This window comes from Anopheles stephensi, chromosome 2 (genome assembly GCF_013141755.1).
Source record: "Anopheles stephensi strain Indian chromosome 2, UCI_ANSTEP_V1.0, whole genome shotgun sequence".
Lineage (NCBI taxonomy): Eukaryota > Metazoa > Arthropoda > Insecta > Diptera > Culicidae > Anopheles > Anopheles stephensi.
The window spans coordinates 11,211,104-11,227,776 of NC_050202.1; the positions used below are offsets into that span (position 1 = coordinate 11,211,104).

The following is a 16,673-nucleotide window of genomic DNA, read 5'->3' on the forward strand; positions in this document are numbered from 1 at the left end:
GCGACCTGTTCATGTCTATATACGTGCTCAATGGAGCTTGCTATGAGGCAGTATAAATGGAGCAGCCCGGTGTTTCAATGATAGCAGCACCAGATTCTGGCACGAGGGTTTCAGATTCAACACCATATCCAAATCCCATATGAACTTAAAAAAATAATCTCGAGGAGTAGATGTTCAGGAAAATCGAAGAATTTGTGGGCCAATATTTGCTGATGAAAAGAAATTTAAGCTCTAAAACATCTTACCTAAAACCGACATCATTCTTGGTTATAGAAGACACCATAAAAATAAGCGATCAATTCACCCACATCCTTAAAGTGCACAATCCTAATCAAGTACAAAAATATTTAAACAACAAATTAACTCCTCTCAAAAGATGGCGTTGGTAGTAAAACACGCACGACCATCGCGCGGTACTTCCCGCGATTCTATGCTTCTCCCATCATGCTCTCTCGCGCTACTCCACAACAATCTCCCACCCAAAAAAAGGGATTGATTCTCTCTCGCGAGCCAACTTTAAAGCCAACCCGTCTCACGAAACAGCTCACTAACGGGCCCCAGCCTACTTTGACCGTGGTCGTGGTTGTGGTTAACAGTTTCTACGTTGCGTCGGTACCGCGCGATAGCCTACTACGTTTCGTATCAGGATGTATCAGGTGTTTCATCGGATGCTATCGGCAAGCCTTCTCGTTTCCAATTAAAAGCCTCTCCATATCCAAGTGCAATACGTAAATGGAGGCGCAATAGTGGATTTAGCGGATGTGTGATTGATGGAGGTCATATCCGATCCATATGGTGCGCAACAACGCCGGCTCCCGTATCATCGAACCGATGCAAATGCATCAGCAATGGTGCTTGTGTTAGCCAACGTTGTCCAAGGAGGCTTTGTGTGCGGTGAGCTTCTCCAAGGTGATCCAGTGCCGGGCTGGCGACGATTGGCCGGTGTGCGTACGCCGGAAGTGTAAAACCTGTCACGCACCGCGCGTGACACATCCAAGAACTTCTTGCCGAAAGGGTCAACTCAAATTGGATGAGAACTAGTTTTGTTCGCTCTCCCTCTCTTTGTTTGTGTGTGTGTGTCTCTCTTTCCAACGTGATAAGACGATGTGTGCGAATACGCTCGTCGGATAGGGGATTGTGCGAATCATTCGCTTGTTAGAATCAAACCGGAACGACAACAACCCCAGTGTACACACGTCCACCAAGGCGTCAACAACCACATAAATTAGCTAAGGTTAAACGGTTACAGTGACGATCGTTATCATTATGTGAAGAACCACATCAGCTACACCCACTGTGCAAAAGATGGCGGTTACAGTGCGTTCGTCCAACGATCGACGGCAAAGCCAATCCGATCCAGCGTTTCTAAGCTCCCGATCTTCAACACGCTTCCTGCCGGTTACATTTGAAAATGATGAGGTAAGGTATAACGGTGCCAAACAAACGGAGCCAAGGAGAAAGTAATTTCGTTTTGTGACAAGTGTTTCCATTGCGAAAAGGTCAGGGTTGTTACGGCTCTTATCGCTTCAACATGCTTGACGAAGCTAGTTCGAACATTTTAAAAGCTGTTGCTGATAAGCATTTTGTTCCCATTTCCGTATGTTTACAGACTTATTTAATAGGCAGTGATTCGTTACATCAGGCTAATTAAAGCTTCAAATTTTAAGCACTAAAGAAATAGTTTAAATATTAATTAACCAAGATACAAGTCAACCACCTTTTTTGCACACAGAAATGACCGATGGCAACGATGGCTTAGTTAGTAATAAAAGTGATTTTATCATCAAATTCAACAGCCATATGCCATCGGTGATAGCGTCGCATTCATTAGCTCGCTACAGTGGCTCGCGGACCAGATGGTACAACGCCGACATGATGTCATTTGATGCTTGTTATTTTTGAGACTTTGGGGACTTTTTGATACGTATTTGAGATCTCTTGAGAAAGCATAGCAGACGCGAGTTTGACCGATAGGTTCGGTCTCGATTTTTTAAAGGGGCGAACTCGACTTCGCGTCGTTTCGCCAAACGAGACCCATCTCTAATATGTACTGTGAGATATAGATGATGATATTCTTTCGTCTTTTGTGATTGTTGTCTGTACAATTCAAAAATGTACATAAAATGTGAAAAATCCCGAAATTTATAATAATTTAATTGTAATGTTCGTCCAAAAATGGTGTTGGAGTAGCTTCTATCTAAAACAGGACAGTTAAAATGTAAGGAACATTTCATGGCTTTAGCTGAGCTGCAGACTTATCGCGGTGTTTTTTTTTTCCTCTTTATGATACTGATGAACATGTATTAATTTTTTGTTTTAAGTTTGACTATTTAAAAACATACTTTATAGAGATTTTTACTGATTAATACCTTTTTATTATTAATACCACTGCTGCACAAGGTACCCGGCGTCCCCACGGGAACATTATTTAATTTATTGCAATATTTTTTAGGCAACTCTCGTTTAATTTGTGTTTAAAATTTGTTTTTTTGAACGTTCATCAAATTTTAGAGTAGTCGTTTAGATTCATGACTATGGCATTCCATTTTAGATGGGATGGATCCCTTTGATACACATCTCAAAATGAGTGCCGGGCAGGGGAGAGGCTAGCTAAGGATGAATTTCCCTAAGGATGAGGTCACAGCTCCGTCGCCTACTTTTTATACGCATGGTTTTACATGTAAATTTAATATAACCATGCTTAAAAAAGTTAACGATAGAGCTCTAACTTCAGCCTAAGGCAAATATCCATTAAAAAAAAACATTTGTTTTTGAATTCTAATAAATTCGGACATAAATGTGAGCCATATGATCGGCTCAAAAATCTGAGAAGATGTCGAAATGTGCGTTTAAATGGCTTAATTAAACACGAGTTCAATTCAGTGAGCATTGAGTAACTCAGTTGTCCACCAATAGCCACATCACGGTGTACAATGTTTAGCGTGAGCAACTGTACTTGCTGAGCTGAAATGCCTTTAGTCATCCCAGCGCTCGCAACATGGTCATCTTTTCCAATAGGGAAGCTACAGCTCCTACTTATCTTCTCCGCGTACTTACATATCAGTTAGAAGTCTATGGATATAAATTCAAAAACAGAAACCAAAGGAATTAATACGCAAATAAAGCTATTCGTACGATAAGCTTCACGAGCGATAAGCAGTGATGATCTCATAGAAACATCTGTGCAAACACGTGCGACACAAAGACATTCTGCTCATTAAAATCGTTTCCCAACGCTCGTTCTCTGTAGCCGCGGTACGATAGCTCGCCCAACTATCAATGCTTCTACACGCTCAAACAACAATGTCTCACCCGTCGGCAACTCTTCGAAGATCCCGAGTTCCCCGCATCGGACGCTTCCATTGCGATGCCCAAAGTCGCCACCGTTCGATGGTGCCGACCGAAGGAAATCGCTCCCACGGCCCGTTTCTTCGTCGATGGTGCCTCCCGGTTGGACATCTGTCAGGGTGCGCTGAACGATTGCTGGCTGCTGACGGCTGCCGCTAACCTTACCGCCCATCCGTGGCTGTTCAAGCGTGTACTGCCGGAGGACAACAGCTTTTCGGAGGGTGAGTACGCCGGCATCTTTCACTTTCGCTTTTGGGAGTTTGGCCAGTGGGTAGAGGTCGTGATCGATGATCGACTGCCAACGGATGCTGGTGGAAAGCTGCTGTTTGGAAGATCGGGCAATGGGGACGAATTCTGGAGCGCTTTGTTGGAGAAGGCGTACGCTAAGTTTTACGGTTCGTATGGAGCGCTCGATGGTGGTACGGCACGCGAAGCTATGCAGGATCTTACCGGTGGACTGACCGAGTTTTATCAGCCCAAGAAGATGGCGGCCGGTAGGGAGGAACAGCTGTGGGATATACTGAGAAGTGGGTCGGAGATGGGATCTCTGTTTGCCTGCAACCTGAAGGTGAGAGGATCATGATTTGGTAGAACTCGCTGTAACGACTCATTTCCCCCCCCCCCCTGTTTCAGAGCGATCCAACGGGAGAAAATGTCGCCACCAAGGAGGGCCTTCTGCGCGGACATTCGTACTCCATCACCAAGGTGCACACGATAGCGGGTTTGGTGGCTGATGGCGATCAGATCCGACTGCTGCGAGTCCGCAACCCCTGGGGAACGGGTGTCGAGTGGAACGGGAAGTGGAGCGATAAGTCCCGCGAGTGGAAATCGCTCAACGCGGCGGAAAGGAAGCGAACGGGGCTAACGCTGCAAAATGATGGCGAGTTCTGGATCGAGCTGAGCGACTTTATGAAACACTTTGACCGGTTAGAGGTGTGCCATCTGTCGCCGGAACTTCACAGCGTGCAGGATGACGCGGGGGAACGGGACACCAAGCGTTACCGGTGGGAGCTAAGCGCCCTGGACGGTCAATGGATACGGGACACAACTGCCGGTGGCAATGTGTCCTTCCTCGACACGTTCCCCCTAAACCCACAGTACACGATCCACGTGCAGGAGCACACGACGGGCTCGAGCGTGGTGATCGCACTGATGCAAAAGTATCGCCGAGCGGACGCCCTGCCAAGCCTCACGATCGGGTTCATCGTGTACAAGGTGACGAGTGAAGACTTGCGCCAAAAGCCGGTGCCGAAAGAGTTCTTCCAACAGCACGATCACGCCATCGTCGGTGGATCGATCTTCATTAATGCGCGAGAAATTAGCTGCCGCCTAACGCTCGATGCCGGTCTGTACCTTGTCATCCCGTCGACGTTCGAGCCGGGTGAAGAAGGCGACTACCTGCTGCGTATCTTCACCGCCCGCGGAAACACACTGTGCGAGAACGACGCCATCCTGTGCTTCGGAACGCTCGACGATCGTGTTACCGAGCAGGGCAAGTTCTTCGAAACACCCCGCTGGGCAATGTTGGCGAATGCGTTCTACAATCGGGCAAATGCGTACCAGCAGCTAGAGACGAACTATCTGCAGGACATTCTGTGGGAACAGTTCTTCCGCAAGAGCTTCGTTGCTGGTGATGCTCAACCCGTAAAAGCCAAACGAACCGGATCTTCACCTCTGCGCAAGTTCTACTCCTGTCTATTGCAGCTTTGCGCATGCTTCTGGATGCAATCGAGTGCAAGGAAAAGCTGTCAAGAAATTCCTCCCACCGAAGCGAAACAAATTCACCAGAAAGAGTTGGCCAGAATAGGGACGCTTCTGCTGAGCCGTATCGCCGGCGGGCAGGACACGATCGGCTATGAGCAGTTTCGTACGATCGCGCGTGACGTTTACCAGTGGGAAACGGTGTTCCGGCTGTACGATACGGACGGGAGTGGGACGCTCGATCGGCGAGAGCTCCGGCAAGCGCTTCGCTCGTCCGGCTTCAACATCAACAATCGCATCCTGTGCAAGTTGCTGCGGATGGTGGTGGAGCTGAACCGATCGCAGATAGAGCTGATCGATTATGTGCTGTGTGCGGCCGAGTGTCGGCATGCGATCGGTGAGTGGCTTTTCCCTTGGAAACTATCTAAATAATTCCATCTACTACCTTTTTTTCTGCTCTAGATGTCTTACATCAGGACACGCCAACATGAAAAGGAAGGGGCCAACGAAAAACACGCCATACAAGAAAGCATTTAAAGACTCTGATGGAAACATGACTTCTAAACGCCAACCAACAGCTAGAGACGAACTTCTACGCTATAATATAACCTCGTCATCGAATAAATATACTTATCGCTTACCGCAACACTATCGAAACCCTGTTCTTTCTGGATCATTGAAGAGACTTTGCAGATTGTTGACAGGTTGGTTAACATCTTATAGATGGGACGCTTCATTATCGCTAGTGTGCATACTTAAATACACCGAACACAGATATAGAGTCAAGAACATGTAGTGAAAAGCTCTCCTAGCTACTATCCCATCAACGTTGTGACGGCATGTGAGTGAAGCAGGTGACTAAGCTATGCTTAAGTCACCTCTCTCTCTCTCTCCATCTCTCGATCACGCTTACTGGTCCAATGAGTTGTGAGATACCGGCAGCGGGTTACGAGTAGATCGTCTTCGTGATCCATTCTTCCAGCGTAAACCGGGCTTCGTTGCGATTGCTCAGGTCACGTGCTTTGAAGATGTCTAGAAGAAAGAACGTTTGAGCTTTAACAAGCTTCATCACGGTAGAGAGCGTGTTCACCACCTACCAAACATGGTGCGGATCTTCACGGCGCAGGTAATGAAATCATCGAACCATATTTCGCCCTCCTTCGAACCGTACCGATGCATCAGCATGTTGATGATGTGATTGTTAAGCGTGTATCCAGCCGACTGTAGGGCCGTCCGCAGCTCAAACGGACTGATCCGCCCGCTCTGGTCACTGTCGTGCTGCTTGAAGACACCCTTCCACCGGGCGATTTCGGCCAACAGTTTCTGGAACTCGAGCAGCCCAAGCTTACCCGAACCATCCTCGTCCAGCATGGCGACCATCGAGCGGCACGCGTCCTTCGAAAAGCCTGCATTCGATGGATCCGCTAGAATGAAACCAGAGAGAGAAGAAGTGAGCATTAAGAAAAATTGTTTATAAAATTAAACTCTATCCAACTTACCATTCACTTGCGAGACATTTTCACTCCTCATTAGCTCCGTCTGCTCACCCGCATGCGTTACCGGACTGTTATCTCCACCGGCAATATCACGGAACAGCCGCTGCAGCATAGTCCACGCACCGCAGATACCCCGATCCAGCATCGTTTCACGTACGGTGGCCGTCTCCGAGACGGCACGCTTCTCGATCGGTGCGGTGGCACGCGTTTGATACGTTTGCGAGATGCCACGCGAAGCCTTAGCGATGTCTTCGCGGAAGCAACGATCAAGCACGAGCTTCAGTTCCATCCAGTCCACCTCACCATCGGTTCCGGCTACCTCTATGAATAGTCGCTCCATGGTGGCGCGCTGTGCGTCGGTCACTCCCATATCGGTTTCCTAAAACATACAGAAAATCTATTAAATTGCGTCCAAGAAACACACACACGATTATACAGGACATTCATGCACAGGTGAGTATAATAAGCAGGAAAACATAAATTGCGCACATACACACAAAGAACACTTACTTTTGGCGAGGGTTTTGATGGTGGACTAACTCCAGCCGATGGTTTAATTGGTGGGTCCTTAGAAATGATAATGTTATATACAGGAGTGATGCAATGTAAATCATACTTTTCTAAGAGTTCTAGCAAATAATGGACTGTGAGCACTTGTGGAGCATGGAGACAGCTTATCGCTACCATTAGCCCTCAAAGACTTCGGTGGAAGATTCATCCTAATACGTTAATATCACATATCACGAGAACACTAACCAAAAGACCCTTAACCATGCATGAGACTAGTAGGAGAGCCATGAGAGCTGACACAAAAAATGGAAGATAAGTAAGGACAATTTCAAGAACTAACTGACAACCTCAATAAGGTATGAAGATAGCGTTAGACAAGATACATACAACATTAAATAAGAAGAGGAGTTAATAGACAATACAATAACTTAAACATATAAGCCAGGCTACATGATGCGAGATGCCAAAAAGATTTCGCTAAAAAGGGGGGGGGGGGGGGGGGGGGGTTATGTGAAATCTATCCGTCAAAAAGATTTCGCTTCTCTCTAGCCCTCTCTGTCACTTTCCATGCGTTGCCATGGTAGTTTTAGATTGAAGAGAGAGATAGCATGAAGTGCTCTAAACAACGCGGGTAGATGAACCGAGATGATTTTGACGGAAAAATTTCGCCAATCCCCCGCTTTTTAGCGAAATCTTTTTGGCATCTCGCATCATGTAGCCTGGCTTTTATAACTTGAGTAGCTCCACTAAGCTAAACGGTCCTCACATAGTAGGTCTTGATTATCTACTATATCTTCATGGCCTCCTAAGAAGATGATGGCATTGTTAGTGACAAGGTGACGAACCGAGTTTGGACGGCTTCACTAAGCTCTACAAGCCTCCTAGACAATAGGGGTTCTACATAGGTCCCCTATACTAACTCTTCGAGACCTTCGCTCTGCTGTCCACATACTCTAAAAGTGCACACTCCAACAACTCGTCTACATCGTGCAATCGTGCTGTATGAACTAATTCCATCAACAATCATTCACCCTACTGAACCTCATCTCCAACGCCCCAAAATACCTACCACCGGTGTACCGATGCCGATCGCACTGTCATTCTCCTGCATATTGCTGGCACACTCGGAGAACACCCGGATCATGAACTCGCCCTCCTCGTTCGGTTCGAACGTGGACGGTATGATCACGTACGAGCCGGGCGGTAGCCGGAACCGGCACGTCACCTCCCGCAGATTGATAAACGTCGATTTTGCCGCCGACAGATGCGACGTGAAGAACTCGCGCGGCAGTGGCTTACGCTGCAGGTCGACCGGCTCCACCCGGTAGATCGCAAACCCGATCGTCAGGCAGGTGATGCCTTTGTTGCGCTTTGAGCGTCGATTCTTCTGAATCAGTGATACGATCAGCGTGCACAGCCTTTCCGAATCATCCGCATCGGGATCGTCCAGCCGGATCACGTACTGTGGATTGTGCCAGAACGTGTCCGGATAGTTGCGACATCCACCGGCCGTACTGCCCAACACCCACTCGCCCTCGAACGCAGACTGACGCCAGGCGAACCGGCTTTCCTGCAGCGCGATCGGACAATCCGGACTCAGGTGGCACATCTCGACCCGGTCGAAGTACTTGCGAAAGTCGGGAAACGACATCCAGAACTCTCCGTCCACCTCGAACGTAAGGCCGATCGAGCGCTTGGTGTCCTCGGTGATGAAACGCCACTCGGGCGACTTATCGCTCCACGCTCCGTTCCATTCGTTCTCGTTGCCCCACGGATTGCGCAGCCGAAGCAGCTGTATCTTGCCCTTAACCCTGGGCGTTTCGATGTCCACCGCTTGCGCTTTGGTGATGGAGTACGCGTGGCCCTTCACGAGGCCTTGCGCAGTCACCTGCTCCATCTCACCGGCCCCGGCCTCAATGCTGCACGCAAACATCGCGTAGTTGTTGCACCCTTTCTCAATCATCTCGAACAGCGTGTCCGGCGCGTCCTTCATCTCGTAGCCCTCGGTTAGCCCCCCGGTAAAGTCTTCCATCGCTTCGCTGGCCGACCCCCCCGACAGTGCTTCGTACGATCCGAACAGCTTGGCGTACGCCTTCTCCAGCAGCGCACTCCAGAACTCATGCTTCGTGGACGACTTGATGTACACGAGCTGGCCGCGTACGGTTGGCAGCCGGTCGTCCACCACCACATCGTACCACTGGCCAAATCGCCAAAAGCGGAAGTGAAAAATCCCCGCGTAATCCACCCCCTTCCTTCCTCCCTGTATGCGATCGTTATCATCCGGCACGACGCGGCTAAAGAGCACGGGAAAGGTGGTAAGATTAGCGGCCGCCGCCAGCAACCAGCAGTCGCCCAACAGGCCCTGCTGGATGTCGAAGCGCGAAAACCCATCGGCATCGAACACCGCGTCCGGGCTGATTTCGTGCGGTCGCAACCACTTGTACTGGGACGGGCGGCCCGCAGCGGCGGACGAGAAGTGGAGCGAAGTGTCGTCGGCCGGGAATTCGGGATCCTCGAACAGTTTGCCCGCCCGCAGACAGTCGGTGCGCAGTTTGTAGTAGTCCTGGATGTATGCCGGTCGCTGCGGATCGGGCTTTGGGTAAGCGCGCTGCAAACGGGAAAGGGGACGATTATAACCAGCTTCATGCTTGCTTCCTCGGTGTCAGAGTTTGGGGAGTGGCCAGCCGGCGTGTGCTTGCGTGACTGGTGGTCGATGGTAAAATTAATTACATTAAACGCTTGCGGTCGCCGGTCAGTGTGCAAGCGATTCTTATTTAACGCCCTCTGTGGGCATGGTTCTTTTTCTTAATGGGTAGGTTGGTTGCCAGAGCGTTATCTAGACGATTTGCATGTTGGAAACCATTCTGACAGTTCCATAATTGCATTGGACTCGTTGCAATTAATAAAGTATAATTCAATCGTTTTGCGCTTCAATTCAATTGAATTTGTGCTGTACATTGTCCATCTGTAGCCACAAGTTTGACGATTCCACCATCATAAAAGCTAGTCTGCTGGCTACTGTATCCATGCATCGATCTTTTTTTTTACCAGATCATAACTAGTGAGATGCTAACCAACCAGGCCAAATAGCATTGATCAAAAGAGATCCTAATGTGGGGAAGTAATGTCTCAGCAGTGCTGCGGATGGTGAAAGGCTCCTAGTACACCAAACCCCGAATTTCCCACCAAATACCAAATGTCTGGCAATATACGCACCAATATTCAGTTAAGGAGTGGTTGACTCCTCTATAGGTACCCTTATGTTGTCCAATGATTGGGCGAATATCTATGGATCTGATTGAAACCGTCAGAAACAATTCGACCTCAAAAATCCCTCTCATTTGCGAAATTGGAACAGTTATCCGTAGGTGACTAAACTAAACTTCAGTTCGCTCGTCATGATGATATATAGTAGATGCAGTGGTGGTGGTGAGAATTCTTCCTCGAGCCTTTGCTCTTAATCTTTGTCCTTAAATTTCGATGATCCTAGGACATTTATGAAGCAGATAGAGGGAATTTTTGATAAACTATTCAGCTCATAAGACATTTCATAGAGTATATAAACACTCTCTTGTATAAAAGGACTAATACAGTGCGTAACATAACAATAACGCCACTAATATTTTTGAGAATACCTGGCATAAGGTATTTCGATGGTTCCGGGGCATCTATGAAGCAGATAGTAAGCATTTTTGATAAACTATTCAGCTCATAAGACATTTCATAGAGTATATAAACACTCTCTTGTATAAAAGGACTAATACAGTGCGTAACATAACAATAACGCCACTAATATTTTTGAGAATACCTGGCATAAGGTATTTCGATGGTTCCGGGGCATCTATGAAGCAGATAGTAAGCATTTTTGATAAACTGTTTAGCTCATAGGACATTTCATAGGGTATATAAACACTCTCTTGTATAAAAGGAGTAATACAGTGCGTGATACAACAAAAACGCCACTAATATTTTTGAGAATACCTGGCATAAGGTATTTCGATGGTTCCGGGGCATCTATGAAGCAGATAGTAAGCATTTTTGATAAACTATTCAGCTCATAAGACATTTCATAGGGTATATAAACACTCTCTTGAATAAAAGGACTAATACAGTACGGAACACAACAATAACGCCATTAGAATTTCTAAGAATAACTGGCATAAGTGGGAGAGATAGGCAAAAGTAACATTCTAAAAGATTGTAGAGAGTAAAAAAATCATTTTTTCTATATATTTTGCTAATTTTTATACACAATGGGATTAAAAGAAGCGTATACAAAAAATAAAAATATTCAGAAAATATTCAAAAATATTAATATTAAAATATAATAATATTAAAAATATTAAATAAGAGAAATATAAACATTAACATCATTTTTGCCCATCTGTTACACTTTTATAATTATTCTAAAACAAAAATTAGGTGCCATATAATTTTGTTACGCACTGTAGTACTGCTAGCTGAATTTAAAAATCTTCGCTTCGATTATTGATTGAAACAATGAGGGCGTTTCTCTTCAGATTCTCATTACTACTCCTTCTTTGTTGCATCGATGCATTAGTGCATACAGAATCACATCACCCCACAGGAGACCACCCACCAGAGAAACCATTTTAAATGTACATCCATTAAGCAGCATGTGTTCGTCGCTATTGAACGCTTGCTTGTAATGGATAACATCAGTAGAGAGATGTAATGTGCAGAGCGGTGACACACTTATTCGCTCCTTAACGCTTAAGGTGGAAAAGGGAACGATGCTCTCTAAATAATCGATGTTACGCTAGAAGTGAGCAACCCGGGTTGAACCTACAGAACTTCACATTGGATAAGGTCAGGGATGTTAGTCCAACTGTCTCAAAAAAAAAATGGGTTTAAATACTAACGACTCATCAACAAAGGATTTATCCCACAAACCAATAAAGATTCAATTTTTACCCCCGAATCGTTGTTCTGGACACGTCTAGGAAAGTAGCAGACAGAGAGTTGCTGTGCCCTTGGTGTACATAAAGAAAGGAGAAGGTTGGTCATTGTCACCAATCAAAATAATCGCCTTTGAACCTTCTGGCTCGTTTATAATCCACCATTATAAACCAACCAACCCAAGACGACAACCAATAAGCTGGCCGAGACATCAAATTATATAGCATGACATCGGCAGTCCACCAGCCCAACAAAGCGCTTCTTTGTGGCCAAAATAGCGAGAAATCCATTACCACAGGAACAGGCCAAACGGAAGTTGGTCACAATCAGACGCAATGTATCGATCTGTCTGCCTGACTCCCGTGCAGTCACGATGGCTCCATCTAGATGTTGGCATAAGCTGGATCTACATAGATATCGCGCTTCCGATAAGCGTTGCCAAACAACCTGTTGCTTCATGTAATCTCTCTTCGTAAATAAACGGCCAGAAAGAGAAAACGAAAAAAAACATCCACCCTTAGCTTAATGATTTCAATCGATTAGTTCCGCTGGCGTAGGGGTATGAACGCAAAAAGCAACATTCGCGAGAGTAAAGTTCGCGCTTTGTTGCTTTGTTTACAGGAGGTGTTTAGTACGGTTACGGTGCTGTGTGTGTGACTCAGTGTGTGACGCTTCGGGTCGGGATTTTCCGCAAACACCGTTTCCGCAACAATTCCAGCAGTTTGCCATGTACAACTAATTGCGGTCCAAATGCAAGTATTATCACTGGATTGTCCACTGGGTAATTGTAAGTAGGAAAATCAAATGGCATTGAAATTCCCGATTCAGTGTGTGTGTGTGTTGATTCAGTGTTCAACTTCGTTCCACGGTGGGGGTCTGGTGTTACGGGTACCTATTTAATTGCCTAAACAAACAAAGTGTTATACACTGTTATACGTCGACGACGACGATGACCTCGCCTGCTACTGAACACTCACTGCCGGGTGTGTGTGTGTGTGACAGTTTGATTAGCATCATTATGTGAAGTCTGGAAGGTGCGATAAATGATACACAAGCTGAAAAAAAAATATGACAGACAATCGCGTAAAGCGAAACAAAACAGAAATAGAGAATGGACATTGGGCGAGAATATTGAGCTTCTATTTTTGTTATAAAAAATGGATTTGTAGTCGATTTAAGAGAAGAAGGAGGCTGGCTGATTTGGTTACGCTTTGAACTACTTAGCTGTCAACTGTCACTGTAAATAAAAACCATTGACAACTACCCAATTCAACTGTCAATTTATATATCACCCAAATGCCAAGGAAAGAGTATCGAAATTCTCATGTTTTTGGCTTAAAAAACTAACAATCTGATACTTGTTATCTAAAATTGCATGATCTACGACTACTTATAAATAAATTGTTAAGTAAGATGCTTCCCACCGAAGATCTCAAAACTAGACAAAGCAAAACAAATAACCAAATAAACAAATAAATTGCTTGTAATGATTTGACTGTTTAAATGGACTTTTGTCAAACACTTAACTGACAGCAGTCAAAATAAAAATGTTAAGTAAAGAGTATCGAAACCGCTATTTTTGTAATAGCTAAAAAAAATAATCTTTTACATATAATCCAGCATTACTTGATCCACTTTTTGCGACTACTCGTTAACAAATTGTTAAGTATTACATTATCACAACCACCCAACCAAAACTGTCTGATAAGAGGCCTCCCACTCAAGGTCTCAAACTAGTCATCGCAAAACAAATAATCAAATAAACAATTAAGCTGCTTTAAAAGGTTTAAATGATTTATGCCATAAAACACAAAACTGCCAGCTGTCGAAACTAAATGTCAATTAAATTCTAAGTAAAGAGTATCGAAGCAACCATTGTTTTAGCCTCTTAAAAACAATGAATCTTTTAAATTTAATTTTGTATTGCAATATCTGCTATTTTTCAGCATTTTTGATTTTCAGCAAAATTATTAAGATTAGTTTGAATTAATTTTTTCCTTATAAAAACACAAAACTGACAGCTGTCATAATTCAATGCCATTCAAATTCTTAATGAGTAGCATCGAAGCAACCATTGTTTTAACATCAAAGCAATTCAAATTTGATACAACAACACAAACAAATTTTAAATAAGAAGAATAAAAAAATCGCTAATGTCTTATCTAACGTTGCACAATTCGCAAATCACGACAGTTCGTTAGGATGAAATTAAACAGCACCGCAAAACAAACCCCAAATAAACGTTTGATAAGAAACAAACCACGAAAGGCCACTGGCAAGAACGAACGAACGAACTTGAAGCATAACGCGTGTCCATGTTTCACATCTTCGGTCGCCGTTTTACAACTTCTGGTTTGTTTTTGCACCGAAACCGTTGCACAACACGCGGAAGGTCGGAATAAACGAAAAGCGTAAGAACACAGAACCGGTTCCAATTAGAACGAGAAGCTCGACCACGGCGCGATAACCACCAGAACAAGACCAGCATATCCGGAGCACATGGAACGCACTTGGAAGAGTGTAGAAACGGCATTGGATGAATAAACATTTCGGAGGCGCCCGTATGATTCTCACGAACGCTATCGGATCGGTGGAGCCGCTCGTTCACTTCCTACCGGTCATGGTACGCCGGTTAGCAGTGAAGGTCGAACGACGAACTAACGCACTATCGCACCACAAAATGCATTTGGTGTGTGTGTGTTTTTTTTAAGTTTGAAGTAGCTTCAACAGATCCACAGAGGACGTACGATCGTACTTGATCGCGCTCTACTTGCAGCCATCTTCCATCCCACATACACCACAGACAGACAGGCAGATTGATGCTTCACTTCTGCAGGCTAAATTTAAATAAAATCACACCAAATAATCGCTTTAAGCTGGGACAGATTTTTCACTTCACAATTGTACCGGCCACACACACACACACACGCTCTCTGACAGATTTGGCACAAACTCTGACACACTTTAGAGCTGGATTGGATCTGCTTTTGGAGCTTCAGCCCTCAACTTACACCATTACGATCGAACTCGATCGGCAGGAAGCGCGTTCGGGATTGATGGAGCGTCAGTTTGATGAGTGTCGTCGTCATTACGCTACTGCTGGTGGTTGTTGTTGGTGAGCTTGCGGAGGACATTAGGGTGGGGACGCCACGTGACGCCTTCAGCAGCTCCTCGTTCGGACGATTGGTTCTCGTTATCACCGGCATTGTGCTGCTGATGATGCTGTCGACCGTTCGACTGAGACCGCACTGGGCAAACCGCGTTTTTTTGGCACAATACCGTCCGACCCGGCGTACGTTTGCGAACTGAATGGTTGCGGCGTTTGCGTGCCGTTCGGCGCTTCGGTGAGCGGTTCTCGTGTTGCCGCGAACGTTTGCTTTTGTCCTTTCGCGCTTTGTTCGTGAGCGAGAGCGAACGAGCTGGGACTATTCGGCACATCTTTGGGTCGCTTTTTTGGCCGGCTCCTGATTTGGGTGCGTTTTTTTGGTGGGGTTTGTTTTGAAGGGAATCCTCTCTCTCTCGTCCTCTCTCTCTCGCTCTGTTTCGTGGGGATGAATGGGAAGCTTTGTTTAGGAGAACCGGGCCATCCCATCAAACGTGCAATGGGTGCAGATTTGAATGTTTTTGCCCCATCCGGAAGCGTTAGTCCGGTTGCGAGCGGTTGTATAGTTATGATTTGCCGTCTTAAATGGTTTATTTCTATCCATCAATGCACAATGCGCGGAGGGCTTGAGATCGGTTTTGCTCGTAGACTGCGTCGAAGCTGCTGTTTAATTTAGCTCTGTAAAATATTTTTACCATATGCTTTTATTTCTTTCTCATGGATGTATTTACTGATGTGTGCAGTAAAAAAAAATAATTAAGAGTATGATAAGAAAAAATATTAATTAAATACATATGGATTTTTAAAATGGTTTTAAAAATATTAAAATAGATGAAAAATTATGCAAAACTCAAGCAAGCAAAAAAAACGCATAATGAAAACTTTAAAAAATTACATAAAATATTAAACATAAATTATTCAAAAATAAAAAAAAAACGAGAAAAAAAGAAGAAAGACTAAGAATGATAAAAACATTACAGAATAAATAAATAAATAAATACAAAATTAATAAAAATAAATTAAAATTATAATTTCCGATAAACATATTATTAGAACATGAATATTGAACAAGAAAAGAAATTGGAGACACGATGAAAATAATTAACATGGTTTAAAAATATATGTAAAAAACCAGTAAAATAATTAAACAATAATAAAAATTAACAGATAAAAAGAATAAATATAACAGAAAAATAAAAAATAAACTGTAAAAAACTTAAAGAAAAATAAAATATTATTATTGATAAACATTTAAACAATAATATCAAACACTAGAAAGAAAAAAGAAACATAACGATAAGAAAAAGAAAAAGCAATTTAAAGAAATACACGTGTAGGAATCTATTAACTTCGTCCAATACACGTTCGACACCCTGTTCAAATGAATCCAATAATCGCTTCTATCCATAGAGATTGTTGTTCCCATCTTAAAAAACCGCTTCTGCTGCTGTTACACTGCTGCCACCCACCCCACACAACTAAGCGAACTATGCGGCGACATGCGACTGTCATAAATCCCCATCCCCGATTCTCCTTCCACCGTCTGCTTCAACAACGGGGACATTTTTTTCCCCACCACCACCAACCTAACGCTA

At 44.6% G+C, this 16,673-nt stretch overlaps 2 protein-coding genes across 2 annotated transcripts; one reads left to right on the forward strand and one right to left on the reverse strand.

Annotated features, from left to right (window-relative positions):
• Positions 1 to 537: 537 nt before the first annotated feature.
• LOC118503926 (calpain-B-like) lies at positions 538 to 5,695 on the forward strand. Its single transcript, XM_036037756.1, has 4 exons — positions 538 to 1,419; positions 3,251 to 3,916; positions 3,982 to 5,446; positions 5,512 to 5,695. Exons 1-4 carry the CDS (start codon positions 1,306 to 1,308, stop codon positions 5,538 to 5,540), a joined length of 2,274 nt encoding a protein of 757 aa, XP_035893649.1. The 5' UTR covers positions 538 to 1,305; the 3' UTR covers positions 5,541 to 5,695.
• A 51-nt stretch (positions 5,696 to 5,746) lies between these two features.
• On the reverse strand, positions 5,747 to 15,420 carry LOC118503925 (calpain-B-like). Its single transcript, XM_036037755.1, has 6 exons — positions 14,987 to 15,420; positions 8,125 to 9,663; positions 7,056 to 7,112; positions 6,549 to 6,924; positions 6,147 to 6,473; positions 5,747 to 6,081 (listed from the first exon to the last, which is right to left on the reverse strand). Exons 1-6 carry the CDS (start codon positions 15,179 to 15,181, stop codon positions 5,996 to 5,998), a joined length of 2,580 nt encoding a protein of 859 aa, XP_035893648.1. The 5' UTR covers positions 15,182 to 15,420; the 3' UTR covers positions 5,747 to 5,995.
• Positions 15,421 to 16,673: the final 1,253 nt, after the last annotated feature.